The 18,102-nt window shown below is 43.8% G+C and overlaps 1 protein-coding gene across 1 annotated transcript in view; it reads left to right on the top strand.

Annotated features, from left to right (window-relative positions):
* The window catches only part of CDH16 (cadherin 16), a 66,023-nt gene that overhangs the window by 42,802 nt on the left and 5,119 nt on the right, over positions 1-18,102 (top strand). The window contains exons 14-16 of the mRNA XM_063438013.1: positions 2,581-2,714; positions 13,985-14,224; positions 15,346-15,462. Of these exons, the coding sequence (XP_063294083.1) occupies positions 2,581-2,714; positions 13,985-14,224; positions 15,346-15,462 (491 nt within the window). The remainder of the gene's footprint in view (positions 1-2,580; positions 2,715-13,984; positions 14,225-15,345; positions 15,463-18,102) is intronic.

The raw sequence follows: 18,102 nt of genomic DNA, 5'->3' as shown, positions 1-18,102 counted from the left end.
GGGCTGAGGAAAGGGGAACAGGGGCTGAGGAAAGGGGAACATGGGCTGAGGAAAGGGGAACATGGGCTGAGGAAAGGGGGATATGGGCTGAGGAAAGGGTAACATGGGCTGAGGAAAGGGTAACATGGGCTGAGGAAAGGAGAACATGGGCTGAGGAGGGGGACAGGGGCTGAGTAAAGGAGAACATGGGCTGAGGGGAGGGGGACAGGGGCTGAGGAAAGGGTAACATGGGCTGAGGAAATGGTAACATGGGCTGAGGAAAGGGGAACATGGGCTGAGGAAAGGAGAACATGGGCTGAGGAGGGGGACAGGGGCTGAGTAAAGGAGAACATGGGCTGAGGGGAGGGGGACAGGGGCTGAGGAAAGGGTAACATGGGCTGAGGAAAGGGTAACATGGGCTGAGGAAAGGGGAACATGGGCTGAGGAAAGGAGAACATGGGCTGAGGAGGGGGACAGGGGCTGAGTAAAGGAGAACATGGGCTGAGGAAAGGGGAACATGGACTGAGGGGAGGGGGACAGGGGCTGAGTAAAGGAGAACATGGGCTGAGGAGGGGGACAGGGGCCGAGGAGGGGAATAAAAATAGTAAAAATTAAAGTGTATTCCCCCCTCCCTGAGGCCAGGGAGGGGTGGGCAGGAGCCAGGAGCCAGGAACCAGCAGTCAGTGGAGTCGGCTCGCCTCTCCTGATGATGTCAGGAGGAGTGGGTGTGACTTCATCTGCTCTTCTCCCAGACTTCCCAGCGGTCCTGTGAGAAGAGCAGTGGAAGTCACGCCCCCTCCTCCTGAAATCATCAGGAGAGGCCAGCCGACTTCCCTATCTGCAGGGAGAAAGAAGTAATTTGAAAAATCCAAGTCCCCAGCCAGGGGTTGGGCATGGGGCTGAGGAAGGGGGTAGGGGCTGAGGAAAGGGGAACATGGGCTGAGGGGAGGGGGACAGGGGCTGAGGAAAGGAGAACATGGGCTGAGGAGGGGGACAGGGGCTGAGTAAAGGAGAACATAGGCTGAGGGGAGGGGGACAGGGGCTGAGGAAAGGAGAACATGGACTGAGGAAAGGAGAACATGGGCTGAGGAAAGGGTAACAAGGGCTGAGGAAAGGAGAACATGGGCTGAGGAAAGGGGAACATGGGCTGAGGAAAGGGTAACATGGGCTGAGGAAAGGGTAACATGGGCTGAGGAAAGGGTAACATGGGCTGAGGAAAGGAGAATATGGGCTGAGGAAAGGGGAACATGGGCTGAGGAAAGGGGAACATGGGCTGAGGAAAGGGTAACATGGGCTGAGGAAAGGGTAACATGGGCTGAGGAAAGGAGAACATGGGCTGAGGAAAGGAGAACATGGGCTGAGGAGGGGGACAGGGGCTGAGGAAAGGGTAACATGGGCTGAGGAAAGGGTAACATGGGCTGAGGAAAGGGGAACATGGGCTGAGGAAAGGAGAACATGGGCTGAGGAGGGGGACAGGGGCTGAGTAAAGGAGAACATGGGCTGAGGGGAGGGGGGCAGGGGCTGAGGAAAGGAGAACATAGGCTGAGGGGAGGGGGACAGGGGCTGAGGAAAGGGTAACATGGGCTGAGGAAAGGGTAACATGGGCTGAGGAAAGGGTAACATGGGCTGAGGAAAGGAGAACATGGGCTGAGGGGAGGGGGACAGGGGCTGAGGAAAGGGTAACATGGGCTGAGGAAAGGGTAACATGGGCTGAGGAAAGGGGAACATGGGCTGAGGAAAGGAGAACATGGGCTGAGGAGGGGGGCAGGGGCTGAGGAAAGGAGAACATGGGCTGAGGAGGGGGACAGGGGCTGAGTAAAGGAGAACATAGGCTGAGGGGAGGGGGACAGGGGCTGAGGAAAGGGTAACATGGGCTGAGGAAAGGGTAACATGGGCTGAGGAAAGGGTAACATGGGCTGAGGAAAGGAGAACATGGGCTGAGGGGAGGGGGACAGGGGCTGAGTAAAGGAGAACATGGGCTGAGGGGAGGGGACAGGGGCTGAGGAAAGGGGAACATGGACTGAGGGGAGGGGGACAGGGGCTGAGGAAAGGGGAACATGGACTGAGGGGAGGGGGACAGGGGCTGAGTAAAGGAGAACATGGGCTGAGGAGGGGGACAGGGGCTGAAGAGGGGAATAAAAAAAAGTAAAAATTAAAGTGTATTCCCCCCTCCCTGAGGCCAGGGAGGGGTGGGCAGGAGCCAGGAGCCAGGAACCAGCAGTCAGTGGAGTCGGCTCGCCTCTCCTGATGATGTCAGGAGGAGTGGGCGTGACTTCATCTGCTCTTCTCCCAGACTTCCCAGCGGTCCTGTGAGAAGAGCAGTGGAAGTCACGCCCCCTCCTCCTGAAATCATCAGGAGAGGCCAGCCGACTTCCCTATCTGCAGGGAGAAAGAAGTAATTTGAAAAATCCGAGTCCCCAGCCAGAGGCAGGGCCAGAGTCAGAGGCAGGGGATTCAGATTTTTCTTTTTTTTGTGCTGGATTTAGGGCAGCCTGGGGGGAATTGCCCCCCGGCCCACTCTGGAAAACAAACAATCTAAGTGTTTTTTTTTTGTTTTTTTTAATGTAAATAAATCTGTTTCCCCTAATGTTCCCTGCACAGCTACAGCATCAAGAATGATTCTAGAAAATGGCTTTCTGTCAAAGAGCATTCTGGGAAGATCCACCTGCTCCATGCTATAGACAGAGAGGTGTCAGATGAGACATACACTGTACAGGTTGTGGTGACAGAGGAAGGTATGTTACACATGTGGTAAATCCCATCAGTTATTTTGTATCCATTTACAGTGTCACAATGATGAACCAAAGGAAGGTATAAAAAAAACACCTGCAGCCCATCTTAAATGCATGATGTTTTACTGTACGGTAACACATATACTTTTATCTTGGCTTAATGTGATTTTTGGTTTATGGAGAAATAGAGGGCTTAGTGTAAAAAGGAGACACTGAAAATGCATATATTTTTGTAATGCATATAATTATTTGTCTCAAAAAACTGTACGTTTACTAAATTTTGCACAAATGTTTCCTAATCCCTAAAACTTTAGCTTTTTTTTAGCTGCAGAAACCGACCACTACCACTAGTAAATAACCATTCCCTTTTGTTCAGATGTTCATTCATTGTTGTAAGGCAACTTTTTGTGCCCAATGACGGGACATAAATTCCCAACAGATTGGTTTGGCATTTTTTTTCACTCTGATTTCTGCATATAAAAAGGGTAGAGCTCGAAAAGAGATGGGCAGCAGCAACTTTGACACTGTGTGAAACTCATCTAGCCAAAGGCAACCCATCCAAGGCATCTGGAATTAGTATTCTGTGTATGCTGCCACAAAAATTGCACAAAACTGATATTGCAAGCCAGGAAGAGAGTCATCAAGGCAAGTGATTGACAGCTCAGGGAGGCGGTCCTACACATAAAATAAATGCAATTTAGCTTTGTTTTTGTTTTTTAAGGCTGCATGGATTGGATCTATGCAACAGAATCACTTTTGTGATTTATGGTGCTTTAGAGTGACCCTTTACGTCTGTATAGAACTGCAGGGTTCATTTTTTGAAGAATGGTAGGTTTCAAGGTTCTGTTAGTGGAGAACTGGAAGAGTGAGACTCTGGAGAGATGCATAGTCCAGTGTTTAGTCAATGGGGGGGCTGCAGATTTCAGCGTTTAGTCAATGATCAACTGCGAAGTTCAGTGTTTAGTCAGTCGACACCTGGAGGGTTCAGTGTCCAGTCTATGAAAAGGTGCAAGTTTCAGTGTTCAGTCTATGAAGAGCTGCAGGGATCAATCTGCAGAGAGCTGCAGGGTATAGCATTCAATCTGAATATAGCTACAGAGTTTTAGCTAGTAGCTAACAGATGCCTGTCTTGTGCTATCTCGTCATTTTTAGTACATGTGCATCATTTATTTAATGCAGTTATACAAAAAATAGGAAGTCTATTTTTGAGGAGCTATGTGTGAGTCACTCCTTGACCTGCACCTTCATGATTTTCAGAAATAAAAACTTAGCGTTAACTCTCCAACATCCAGTGAAGTCTAAAAAGCATTGCTGAAGTGTGTATTACTGAACGAGCATGCCTGGAAAGGGTTAAGTGATATATTGTCTGTAATCTGTGCAATCAAGCAGGGGTTAGTGCCCTAAAATCATTTCTAGTGTATCTTCTGATTATTTGTCCTTGCTGCTGCTGGAGATGAGTCGCAGGTTACAGATGATGTCAGAGCATTCAGAGACAACTCATTTAAAAGTTGTTTTTTAAAAAATATATATTTTCATTCAATGCTCGTCTGCGACAGTAAGCTGTTTTTGTTTTTTTTATAGTGAATGGAGAGATATAGAATTAGACCTGCCGATAGCCGAAAATAACAAGAACCAATTGAGTCATCTCCAACTTTGTACTTTCCCCAACTGCCTGATTAAAATTCCGGAATCTATTGTGACTGCCCCATCCTCCTGCACTGTAGTGGATATTTGGAATGTTTATTTAATTTTAGATATCTGGAAAATTGGAGTATTCATTACTTGTAAATTGTCCAGGCTTCTGATGGTGGCAGGTATATGTAATAAAGCAGAAAGATAACTGGTAATGGTGCAGAGTATCTAGTACCAAGTGCAGAACAAACAGCAAAGAGGTCTGTGTTGTAGAACTCACATTTAGTAGAGCTAAAGAAACAGCTCTGAGTATAACAGCATGCAGCGGTACAATCCCCACTGACGGATATGTTGCTCTAGGAGTCAGTCACTAGGCATGTAGGTGGATATATACAAAGATACAAAAGGTAAAAAGTAGTGCTCTCTGTAAAACTGTACACTAATAATTATAAAGGTAAAAGTAATCTACTCACATCTGATGGAACAATATACACTTGCTCAGGTATTAACTCTTGGGTGATATAATCCGCACCAGGGATATAATGTAGAGCAGTTCCTCCAAAGTGTAATTCTTGCCAGGATACAGGTAGCAGGTAGATATAATCAGGGTCGATGCAAGAATTTCTGTCGCCATAGGCAAAGAACCATTTTGCGCCCCCTCATGTCACTCACTCACTGACAGACACACACTGGCAGACACACACACTCACTGACAGACACACACACACTCACTGACAGACACACACACACACACAGAGAGAAACTCACTGACACACACACACACTCACAGAAACTCACTGACAGACAGACACACACCAGACACTTACTAACAGACATACACTCACTCACTGACAAACACACACTCACTGACAGACACACAGACACTCACTCACTGACAGACACACAAAGACACTCACTCACACACAAACACACTCACACACAGACATACACTCACTCACTGACAGACACACACACTGACAGACATTCACTGACAGACATTCACTGACATACACACACACAGGCAGACACTCACTGACAGACAGACACGCACACAGGCAGACACTCACTGACAGACACACACACTCACTGACAGTCAAACACTCACCTGCATGGGGTCCAGTGTGGGGCAGCTCCTCACTCCTCCTGCCCGCTGTTTAGTATGCCAGGGCCGTAATTATGTCATAATCCGGCTCCCAGCATCACAGAGTGCGCGCAAGGGAGGAGTGAGTGGCTGCAAGAACAGCCTCCCTCGCCGCCTGGCTTCTCCTTCCCCCTCTCCTCCGGACATTCACTGGCATTTGTTGGCAGAGCAGGCACCTGCCATCAAGGTAAGCATGTGCCTGCTCTGCCTTACCTAGCACAGCTTTGGGGGCACCCTGAGGTGGCCAGATGGTGCCTCCCCCTTGAGGATCGGCCCAAGACAGGGGCAAGCAGCCCACCATGAAACATCCTGGTGGGCGCCCCTAGCTGGGTAGAATGGTGGTATAGATGTTCCAGGAACAGGAGAAGTTAAAAAAATAAAAATAAAAAAAAAAAAAGTTTAAAAAATAAAATAAATGGCTGGATATGTAAAATATGTAAATGTCAAATATATTATAATATATATTTTTTATCATTACTATTATTTTATATAGACAATTTCTGATATTAATCCACATTTTAACAGTGTGTAGCATACCTAGTAATGCAAAGAAATAACTTGCAGTTGCCTTATCTTTACATCTTTGCCCAAGAATGACTACATGTTCCACCCCACCACTTTCCATATTCTGCCGTTTTGGTACTGGTCATAGTTCTACAATATCCTTGCAAAAGCACAAGCTTTTCTTTTACTGTAACTTGTCTTTCTGTGCCTTGCAGAGGAGGTTTATTCCAGCTGTTAACCCCCTCCCAAATCCCTATCCAGATGTAGAATCAACAAAACTAAAACTCAGATTGTTTGCCTTCTGATTATAATGCTTGAAGCAGCTTCTCCTCATATTTGTTTTTTTTTCCTTTTAAAGAATACAAAGTTTAAACACAGTCTCAAACGAAAGCAAATAAGCTATAATTACGCCTGATTGGTATATTGTGAGTCCTTGCATTTAGCACTGCATGAAAGATGGAGACAATTAAATGAATAATGTCTTTGCGGGTTGAATATTCAGAAGGGATTATCATAGAACACGTGTCTTGGATCTGTTCTACAGCGTGCAAATGTTTTCTGTCATTCAAAACCTTGGATATTTAACCTTTCAGACATGCTAAGGAACAGTAAGTGATGTTTCGGCTCTTGGACGCAATTTAAAGGGACTCTGTGGACACTCTGGTTTGAATGCCACAAAGGTCCGTTTTAAAGAATTTCTCAATTTCTTCTCTTTTGTGGCAGCTAGATGGCTTGCAAATATAAAGAATAACTATTTGGGATATTGTACCTCTCATCATTTCCAGGAAATAATTCACATATGGATCCGCTCAAATCTAGTTATCTTGATTGGAAAGAGTAGGTTAGTTTGCCTTCCAACCAGTACGTTTTTGGAGCTTTCTCCAGATAACTGGCTGTTTCATTATGAATGTTCTTCTCGCATATCACGTCATGATCTCGAAAGATACAGATGTCAAGCTTATTGTATGCCAGAGCATTTGTACAGTAGTAGAGTAAGATACTGACAGACAGCCAGCCTTGTCAACAAGTTGGGTTTTGGACTTTGTTGGCCAACATACCCACCTTGTATGGTGATAAGGTCAGATGGAAAACAGGAACCAAAGCAGGATCGAAAGACTAGAACTGTAAAATAGCAAAATAATCGAGTTCAATAAACCGCTACATATCAAAGTATAAAAGGTCATCCAAGGAGTGTATTCGGGTTCTTAGCCAGCACACAGATCACTCTAAGACAGACAGGAATCAAGAAGGGATTGAAATTTGGATCAAGTCACATCTGTAACAGGATGTAGCGATAAAGTCGACAAGAACTGGGCAGCACAGAGTCAAATGGATTGCAAGCAAGAGTAGAGTAGTCTGAAAAGGCAACATTGTATTAGATCCAATAAACTACTCTTATTACACATCAGTAATATTTAATATTAAAAATATTTCACATCTATAAAATCCGAAAAATATTTAGAAACGGGAATATACTTGAGAATGTTATTAACTTACTTTAGATGTCTCAAGTCATTCCATTAATTTAAAAAATGTTTGATAAGAAGGAAGCTGGGCTATAATATAGATGGCATGACACTGGCTCGCCCCACACGTCCCCTATCCAGCAAATAAGAGGTAGAAGTACAATAAGAGGGGGACGTGCTATTATCCATCCCCACCGCCCTCTTTTTAGGATCCAGGATTCCCAAGTCCCTAGCCACCCTCCAATAAATAGTCCCTAGTTACCCACTCACACTAATAATAGTAAAGGGGGGTCAATAGTTCTCATTTCCGTGTAAAGATCTATACTTACCTTCAGATTTCTCCTTTCTTCTATAATAATTGTCTTGTCTTTCTGGACTGTCGTTCTTTGTGCTGCTTACACCAGTTCCTTGGGTAGTGCCCTATGATTCCAAGTCTTCACTCTGGTTCTGCATTGGTGCTTTTAGCTTGGTCTAGAACCCAGTGGATACTCTCCAACATCTGGTTCTGCATTGGTGCTTTTGGCTTGGTCTAGAACCCAGTGGATACTCTCCAACATCTGGTTCTGCATTGGTGCTTTTGGCTTGGTCTAGAACCCAGTGGATACTCTCCAACATCTGGTTCTGCATTGGTGCTTTTGGCTTGATCTAGAACTCAGTGGATACTCTCCAACATCGGGTTCTGCATTGGTGCTTTTGGCTTGGTCTAGAACCCAGTGGATACTCTCCAACATCTGGTTCTGCATTGGTGCTTTTGGCTTGGTCTAGAACCCAGTGGATACTCTCCAACATCTGGTTCTGCATTGGTCATTTTGGCTTGGTCTAGAACCCAGTGGATACTCTCCAACATCTGGTTCTGCATTGGTGCTTTTGGCTTGATCTAGAACTCAGTGGATACTCTCCAACATCGGGTTCTGCATTGGTGCTTTAGGCTTGGTCTAGAACCCAGTGGATACTCTCCAACATCTGGTTCTGCATTGGTGCTTTTGGCTTGGTCTAGAACCCAGTGGATACTCTCCAACATCTGGTTCTGTATTGGTGCTTTTGGCTTGGTCTAGAACCCAGTGGATACTCTCCAACATCTGGTTCTGCATTTTTGCTTTTGGCTTGGTCTAGAACCCAGTGGATACTCTCCAACATCCAGTGAAGTCTAAAAAGCATTGCTGAAGTGTGTATTACTGAACGAGCATGCCTGGAAAGGGTTAAGTGATATATTGTCTGTAATTTGTGCAATCAAGCAGGGGTTAGTGCCCTAAAATCATTTCTAGTGTATCTTCTGATTTTCCGATGCTGCAGAATTTGTTGGCGTTTTACAAATATTAATAATAATAGTCCCACATTGTCTTCTTACTCCATTTTTAGGTTTTTTTCACTAGCACTATTTCTCCTGTGCTACCCTCTCCATTACATATCCTGAGAGTAAATCAATGTATCAGATTAAAGATGAGGGGATTGCTGACACTAATACACTGTGTGATGAAGGCTGTAAACAGACTTGGAAGGAAGAGATTGCCGACATCTTAACTATTTCACACTCCAAGGTCCAGCAGCTGCACCAGCAAGTGTTAATCCGCGGGCCAGATTGGTTTCTGGGCAAACTGTCAGTCAATAGGGCAGACACATTGTACACTGAACGCTGTGTTGTGATTCTTGGCAATCAAAGCGTTAAAAAGAAAAAGAGAAAAAAAACACACACAGTTACTCATCACTCCCATTATATTAGGAATAATTGAGGTAATTGCAGTGGAGTTTAAATGTAGATCATTGTGCAATTAATCTCTCCAATCTCCCGCCTACTTTAAACGCAGCAGGAGGCCTGCAGTCTCATTGCCCAGAAACATGTGCCTGGTGAATGGCAATTACCCATGAGCACTCTATAGCAAGCATGTCCGATACATGGGCCTTACAGCCTGAGAACTGCAGTGGTTATGGTTATAGTTTAATGAAAATCCTTTGTATGTGTCATGGTAAAGCTCAAAGTACCATCTGCATGGTACAGTGTCCCTATTTAGGAAGGACAGTTCCTATGTTGAGCCAAAATCCCTCAGTCCCTCTTTTCTATACTAATGTCCCTCCTTATCTAGGAGCCCCATATTGTTGGTGTGTCTGAGTGTATAACAGAGCTCCACAGCAATAATACTCCCAGTAATGTGTCCGAGTGTATAACAGAGCTCCACAGCAATAATACTCCCAGTAATGTGTCCGAGTGTATAACAGAGCTCCACAGCAATAATACTCCCAGTAATGTGTCTGAGTGTATAACAGAGCTCCACAGCAATAATACTCCCAGTAATGTGACTGAGTGTATAACAGAGCTCCACAGCAATAATACTCCCAGTAATGTGTCTGAGTGTATAACTGAGCTCCACAGCAGTAATACTCCCAGTAATGTGTCTGAGTGTATAACAGAGCTCCACAGCAATAATACTCCCAGTAATGTGTCTGAATGTATAACAGAGCTCCACAGCAATAATACTCCCAGTAATGTGTCTGAGTGTATAACAGAGCCCACAGCAATAATACTCCCAGTAATGTGTCTGAGTGTATAACAGAGCTCCATGGCAATAATACTCCCAGTAATGTGTCTGAGTGTATAACAGAGCTCCACGGCAATAATACTCCCAGTAATGTGTCTGAGTGTATAACAGAGTTACACAGCAATAATACTCCCAGTAATGTGTCTGAGTGTATAACAGAGCTCCACAGCAATAATACTCCCAGTAATGTGTCTGAGCGTATAACAGAGCTCCATGGCAATAATACTCCCAGTAATGTGTCTGAGTGTATAACAGAGCTCCACGGCAATAATACTCCCAGTAATGTGTCTGAGTGTATAAAGAGCTCCACGGCAATAATACTCCCAGTAATGTGTCTGAGTGTATAACAGAGCTCCACGGCAATAATACTCCCAGTAATGTGTCTGAGTGTATAACAGAGCCCCACAGCAATAATACTCCCAGTAATGTGTCTGAGTGTATAACAGAGCTCCACGGCAATAATACTCCCAGTAATGTGTCTGTGTGTATAACAGAGCTCCACAGCAATAAAACTCCCAGTAATGTGTCTGAGTGTATAACAGAGCTCCACAGCAATAAAACTCCCAGTAATGTGCCTGATTGTATAACAGAGCTCCACAGCAATAATACTCCCAGTAATGTGTCTTAATGTATAACAGAGCTCCACAGCAATAATACTCCCAGTAATGTGTCTTTAAAATACAATAAATGTGTTTAGAAATCAGTCTGTGTAAATAAGATACATTGTTCTTGTTCTAAATTACATTTTAGTTTTGTAAATTATTAGTAAGTCACCCAGGGCCGCCATCAGGGGGTGACAACCATAACAGTTGTCACAGGCCCGGCGGCCCTGGGGGGCCCGGCCGCCCGGGCCCCACGTGTGGGGCCCATCGGGTGGCCCACACACTTAGGGCCACCCGATGAACCCCCTCCTTCAGGGGCCCGGTCAGCGCTGTGGCCGTTGTATAGCGCGACCGGGCCCCTTTAAAAAAAAAAAAAAAAAAGCAGCCGCAAGTGCTGCTGGGAGGAAGTGCTCACTTCCCAGCTCACTCCGCGCGGGAGGAGCGCGCCCGCCCGCCCAGCCGTGAAGAGGGAGAGCCAGGCAATGAAGAGGGAGCAGCGCCGACTCACATCATCCCCAGCCACCCTCCTGCAAAGAAAAGGTAAGAGACAGGAGGGTGGCTGGAAAATGAGCTGTGTGTGTGCATGTATGTCTGTATGTATGTGTATGTCTGTATGCATGTCTGTGTATGTTTGCATGTCTGTCTGTCTGTATGCATGTATGTGTATGTCTGTATGCATGTCTGTGTATGTCTGTATGTCTGTCTGTATGCGTGTATGTCTGTGTGTCTGGATGCATGTATGTGTATGTATGTCTGTCTGTGTATGTATGTCTGTCTGCATGTATGTCTATGTATGTATGTATGTCTGGATGCATGCATGTCTGTCTGTATGTCTCTGTCTGTCTGTCTGTATGCGTGTATGTCTGTATGCATGTATGTCTGTGTGTCTGGATGCATGTATGTGTATGTATGTCTGTCTGTGTATGTATGTGTGTCTGCATGCATGTATGTCTGTCCGTATGTCTATGCGTGTATGTCTGTATGTATGTCTGTGTGTATGTCTATGTATGTATATGTCTGTATGTATGTATGTATGTCTGGATGCATGTCCGTGTGTATGTCTGTATGTATGTCTGTGTGTATGTCTATGTCTGTCTGACTGCATGCATGTATATCTACGTATGTATGTCTGTCTATGTATGTTTGTGTATGTCTGTATGCATGCATGTATGTCTGTATGTATGTATGTCTATGTATGTATATATGTATGTCTGTATGTCATTATATATGTATATATGTATGTCTGTATGAATGTATGTCTGCATATTATTATGAACGTAGGTCTGTGTGTATGTGTGTATGGATGTCTGTATGCATGTATGTCTGTCAGTATGTCTGTATATATGCATGTATGTCAGTCTGTATGTCTGTATGCCATTATGAATGTATGTGTGTATGGATGTCAGTGTCTGTATGTATGAATGTGTGTGTGTGTGTATGTATGTATGTATGTATGTCGGTGTCTGTATGTATGTGTGTCTGTATGTATGTTATTATGTGTCTGTCTGTCACTATGTATGCCTGTGTGTATGTCTCAGTATGTGTGTGTCAGTATGTATGCCTGTATGCGTGTATGTCTGTTTCAGTATGTGTGTCTGTTAGTATGTATCTGTGTCCTTTTGTATCAGTGTGTGCGTTTGTTTCTGTGTGTGGACCCAGTGGGCGGTATTTAGAGGCAGGCCCCAGGGGGCCCAGACCCTGAGCTGAGTTAGGGGCCCCAAAATTTCTGGTGGCGGCCCTGAAGTCACCTAAAATTACACGGAACAGCCCCTACTCTGTCCACACCCCTAAAATGAAAGTGTCCCTCTTTGTCCATTTAAAATGTTGGGAGGTAGTCTCAGTGTAAATAGCGCATGTCTTTGCCCTTAGTTAACACTGAGATGAGTGCATTTATACTCAGTCTCACCAAGTATCAAAGTATCACCATTCACTCGATGCCATCTGCGCAGGAATCCTGAACAAGGTACTAGGTTAGACAAACGTATCCTGGCAAGCTGTGTCCACTCATTATATTTATTTCAATCGTGGAACATTACTTGTTCACTATTCTTTTCTGTTACAAGTCCATAATTCTAGGAACAATCTGCAGCTCGAGGTCAGTATGTCAGTCCCGCTGCGGAGATAACTTAGCGTACATCTGGCTACTCACTGGTCAGAGACCATCGCTTTAAAACAGTATTTATTAATAGAGTACCAAGTCTATTTAATTGGTCTGTGCCAGCACAGAGGTCCCGTGTTATGGATAGTGCACCAGAGCTGTAATTTAGTATAAATGCCTGAGGAAGCCATCGGGCAATGTAACTTTCCTTCCTGCTGTTTCCTCCCTGGGGCCGAGAAAGTGTGTACCGCTAGAAGCCAGCCATTATCAGTATAGCTGATAGTATTCATTAACATTGCCCAATACAATGTACACTGCCTGTCATTAAGCTGCCCTATAAACATTTCTCCACCTTCTGGTCCACGATGCCACACAAACGTTATCCAAGGAGTAGGAAGTACCATCAAGACTTGATCCCTGAATGTAGATGACAAGTCGCGTTGGCTGCTGGGAATTCCAAAAGTGAGTAGATTGTGATACACAGATAAAAAGAAAAAAGCAGTATAGGTTCATTAGCAAGTACACCAATGGCTAACCTGGCACAACAGATATTTGTGCACCCAATTTCCCATGATGCACAGTCAGCCTGTTATTCACCAGCATCTGTAGTACAAATTCCTCTTATATTGCAAAATTATAGTCTTTCATCCTTGCCATCACTGAGATCCAGGGGGTAGGAATACACTTACATTATTTGTGCTGCGTAGACTGCACTTCATCAATTGATTGACATTACGTGAAGATTTAGGGGTTTTAAAAGTTACCAAACAGACTGCCTTCAAAAAGTTTCTTAGATTTATACTGCACAGCTCATCCTTCTCTACGGACAATGTTCCACTTACTTTGTATCATGGACTCCACTTATTAGCTGCATTACTGAGCTTATAGGCAGACTCCAGGATTGTTGGAAGCGGGGGACCACCCATGAATGAGAACTGTCAAGGACTGACCATATTCTTGGAGTATAGATGCTGCTATAGGGGGCTTATTTCTCCCATGATATTTGTGAATTCTATTTTGTTTAGTAAATAGTGTAGATGTTTTTACACTGTGGGAGATGCCTCTCTTTTTTTATTTATAATTTGCAGACATCTGCAGTGCCAATGTTAGCGATCATTGAGCTACGATTTGTCTCCCTTTTCTCTGAGTTGTGGTGTCTTTTCTGGTCAAATAACTAATTGATTTTTGTTTCTTAATGGAATCTATTAAGCTAAGCCGAACTGGTGAAAGGAATGTCTTCAAGGAAATTAATTGTGGCTGAATTTCAAATATAATCATCTCTCTGTTCTTATTTAGGGGATCATGGTCTTTCGGCAAGTGCAGAGATTGTGATGCACATCGTGGATGTCAATGATAATATACCCTTTCTTGTGGGAGACTACTCGAAAGCATTCTTCTGCAGTAATAAAGTGGACACCCAGAGGATTCTCATCAAGGCCTATGACCTCGATTCAGGACAAAATGGTGCTCCGTTCACGTTTCAAGTTGTTAATGACCCTAATGTGCAAGTAAAATGGAAGATAACTCACCTGAATGGTATGTTGCTCCAAAAGTGCGTCTGTGGTTTTTAATTAAATAGTTCCACACAAGTTCCATAGAACTTTCTATTGACTTATCCTCCTAAAAACGGAGAGTAGATTGTGCTAATAAATCATCTAAACAGTATCGACTAGGCAGGTATCCTCATCGGAACAAAATCAGGAAAATTCAAAATGCTGGGTAGATAATGTCCTTTTGGATAAATTCTCTAAATAATTAAATTTGGTGAGTTATCAATCTGCTCCGATTTAAAGTGACACTGTCAACCACCTGAAAAATGAGTATTTCATAAAGATAGAATCTTTATGAAATACTAATTTTGACCGTGTTGGAATTTCACTGAAATTCCAGCCCAGTCAATATAAATATAGAGACAAGTAGGGTCTACTATGTCTGTTGTTCTACTCCACCTGACTTTCTTAGATCAGGGCAGAGCTACACTGTCAATCTTGACAGCTGTCACCAGTGCCGACTGCAGGGAACTGGCACGGTCTATGGAGGATCCCGCGGCAGAGACGTTGGCTCCTGGCGGAAGAAGAGGGCAGCACCCGTGAGGCACAGGTTCAGGTGAGTAAATCTCACCTTTACCTTTTCCCCGACCACCAGACCCCTAGTGGCAATGTCACCTCTTGGGGTCTTTGCAAATTGTGCAATTCCCCGCAAGGTGACAGTGCCACTTTATTCACCATCATGTTTTTTTTATCAAACTTTGCTGTTTTGCCCCAGATTTTCTTATTCAGTAGAGTTATTAGTTCCCCACAACAACAATATTTTTGTGAATAAATGCCTGGGTTTTGGACCGAAATGTCAGGGAGTTCAAGAAGCCAGTAAGTAGCCGTCCGTTAGCTAAGCAATCCACTATATATTATTGTTTATAATTTTAATTTATTGCCATGTTACTGTGTTTTTAGTGATAATAATATTGTCTCTGTCAAAGTCCCTGTTTTAATTTTTGTAGATAAAAAAAAAAATTATTTTGCTGTAGATTTGAATTTAAACAAAGATTTAATAATGTGCTCATGGATTAAAGTGTTGGACATTGAACGTTCAAAGTTTCCTATCGTTTATGTACAGAGCTCTAAGTAAACTAACACCTTCTGTCTCTCTTCCTAATATAGAGACTCACGCTTATTTATCGATGGTAATTAGTTACCTGGAACCAAAGGTGTATTATGTTCCGATAATCGTTAGCGACAGTGGTGAACCCACTCAAAGCCAGCGTGTGCACCTCCCAGGTAACAAAACGATTTATCTTCTAGGATACAAATAGATATGGGCATCTAGGGAAGTGTATGCATCAGATAAGGGTCAAGGTAGTTCTTAACTTGTCAGAAAGAAGTGGATGTGCAAACAGAATATCTGTATTTTCACAAGGATTTTTCATGACCTGATTGGGGAAATTCCATTGATTTTAACATCAATCTATCAAATTATGTGCAGGTCAACCAGTTAGATTGAATAATGAATCTATGTAACACTGCAAGGCATTTACTGAATGTAGACTCATTATCCGTGATTTTCGTTAAAGTGTGAACTTACAGGATTAAACAGTGAATCTAAAGTCAATTTCAAATTTCAGGCCTGAATACCCAAACTGATCCCTCCTTCCTCCCCCCCCCCCCCCCCTCCACCCCCTTTTAACACTTACCAGCGCCGACATCATCCGACAGGTGGGGCTAAGTGTGAGGATGGCCCGCGTCATTTGGGACCAAAAGTCATTTAGCCCCCAGGAATTGCCTCTAGTGGTGTCTGATTGACAGCCACTAGAGGCATTCTTAGTCCTGCAATGTAATTATTGCAATTTCTCAAGTGGGACTGGAACACTGCCCCCAGACCACTTCAATGAGATGAAGTGGTCTGGTTGACTATAGTGTCCCTTTAATAAATAACTGCCAGAGATTGGAAAATAGCTGAAAGTGGAAAATTGTCTAAATGTTTGCATCTCAGATTACGCCACTGCTTACAGAATAATCACCAAACTAAGTTTCAAGCCATCAAATAGAAATTAGGACGTTCCCTGTCCATGCGCAACGTTTATATTTAAGCTGTGTTTTTCCCTGGTCTATTTTGAGTGCGTCCATGCCATGCAAGGCAGTGCACATCTGCAAGCCTCTTTCACACTTTTATCTGCAATTATTTTGTGGCGTGATATGATCAACTCGATTACCTGAGGGTTCAGCCAAGTCCTGCTGTGGGGAGGGCTTAATGCAGAAGCTGCAAATGCTGCGAATTTAGAGGAGATGCAAAAACTTGCAAGGTTAGTATTACTATTTGTTTTCTTTAATGGATTTCCAGCCCGACCTGTCCCATTTGTGGAGGCTGCACCTCCTGTCATAGTTCACTCCTGTGAACTGTTTGGGAAAATGCAGCCTTTAGCTGAGCATAAAATGGACAACCAGAGATCGATCAAAGAAAAATGTCAACTATGATCTTTAGTTGGTTCCTTTAAAAAAAAAAATAAAAAAAAATAGACGATTGAAATAATAATGGGGGTAGGAAGGGGATTTCTGCATGTAAAACTATTGATGTGGCTGGAACCATTTCTTCCAGCCCTGTCCATCTGGCTGCTGCTTCTATTTTGAGCGTGTTATGAGTGATAGGGTGAGCTATGTGTGTTTATTTTTTCAGCAGAGTAATGGTGTGTGCCAGACACACACAGTATCTTGGGAGAGCTACAAAAGGCAGACGGAGACACACATGGCTAATTTTAGTTGTGACTGCTACAGGGGATTGTTGCCAAATTGCCATCACGGGCGATCGAATTGGCAGATGGATGTACCATGGTGTTTGTTAGCAATTGTGTTCTAGCATTTAACACTCTGAGCGCCAGAGGAAAAGAGCGTAGCTAGGCCTTAAATTCGTAAGGTTACTGTTTATATTCAGATTGCATTATTTCATATTCTCTGAATCAGAGATTAAACAGTTTATGCAGACGTATCATTAGGACAAACTGCTTTGTGGTAGAGTTACCACAGCAACCACATGCATCACTGCATCCTCCAGAGCTACTAAGTAGCAATACTGGGTACATAGCCAGGACAGAGTTTCATTCTGCCCACTATGTGCTGATTATATCATTGCGGGTAAAAGATAAACACAGAGTCAGTAACAAAGCCAAGGTCAATACCAGAAGATAACACAATAGATCAAGGAATGCACTAAAGGGTACTTGGACAGAAACCACAATAAGGCACAATGTACAGGGCTAGGGAGGTTTAACCCCTTAAGGACACATGACATGTGTGACATGTCATGATTCCCTTTTATTCCAAAAGTTTGGTCCTTAAGGGGTTAAATATCTTTAAGTTACTTGTGATTGGTCCATATCAAGTCTGCTTCCCCGAAACACGGGTGCATGGCGGCACCAGAATGAGGCGGACCAACAAGAGTCTGAACCTACCTGGGGCTCTGAGCAGCGCTTCTAATTATATGCCGCAGGCCGCATAGGAATAATGCGTTAAAACAAATAGTAATATGCTGCAGGCTGCATGTCCGAGCGGAGGCTCAAGAGGAGGCACTCCGACTGGCTCGTGGATCTGGTAAGTACCGCTACAGCAACTGTGCTTGGACTCTCCTTCCATATTACCCCATGCAGTTATGCACATTCAGTGCAGCCAGATCTGCTGCATGAATTAGGCCATCAGAATTTGCATCCCATGCCAGACTGTGCCAGGACAGCTTCACAAATGAAGTGAAATGGAATAAAAAGTCAAATAATGTAAATTAATTTTAGCTATTGTATGGGCAAAACACAACATGTTAGTTCCACTTTGATCACAATCCCCATAACAGGTCTTTACGGATTTTATACAGCCTACATTTTATACCTAGGGCATCTACTCACTATAAGCCAAGTGTTAATTGAATAAACCCCA

Source organism: Pelobates fuscus, chromosome 12 (assembly GCF_036172605.1).
Source record: "Pelobates fuscus isolate aPelFus1 chromosome 12, aPelFus1.pri, whole genome shotgun sequence".
NCBI lineage: Eukaryota > Metazoa > Chordata > Amphibia > Anura > Pelobatidae > Pelobates > Pelobates fuscus.
The sequence above is the reverse complement of the archived record's forward strand: the minus strand, read 5'-3'. Positions and strand labels throughout refer to the sequence as shown.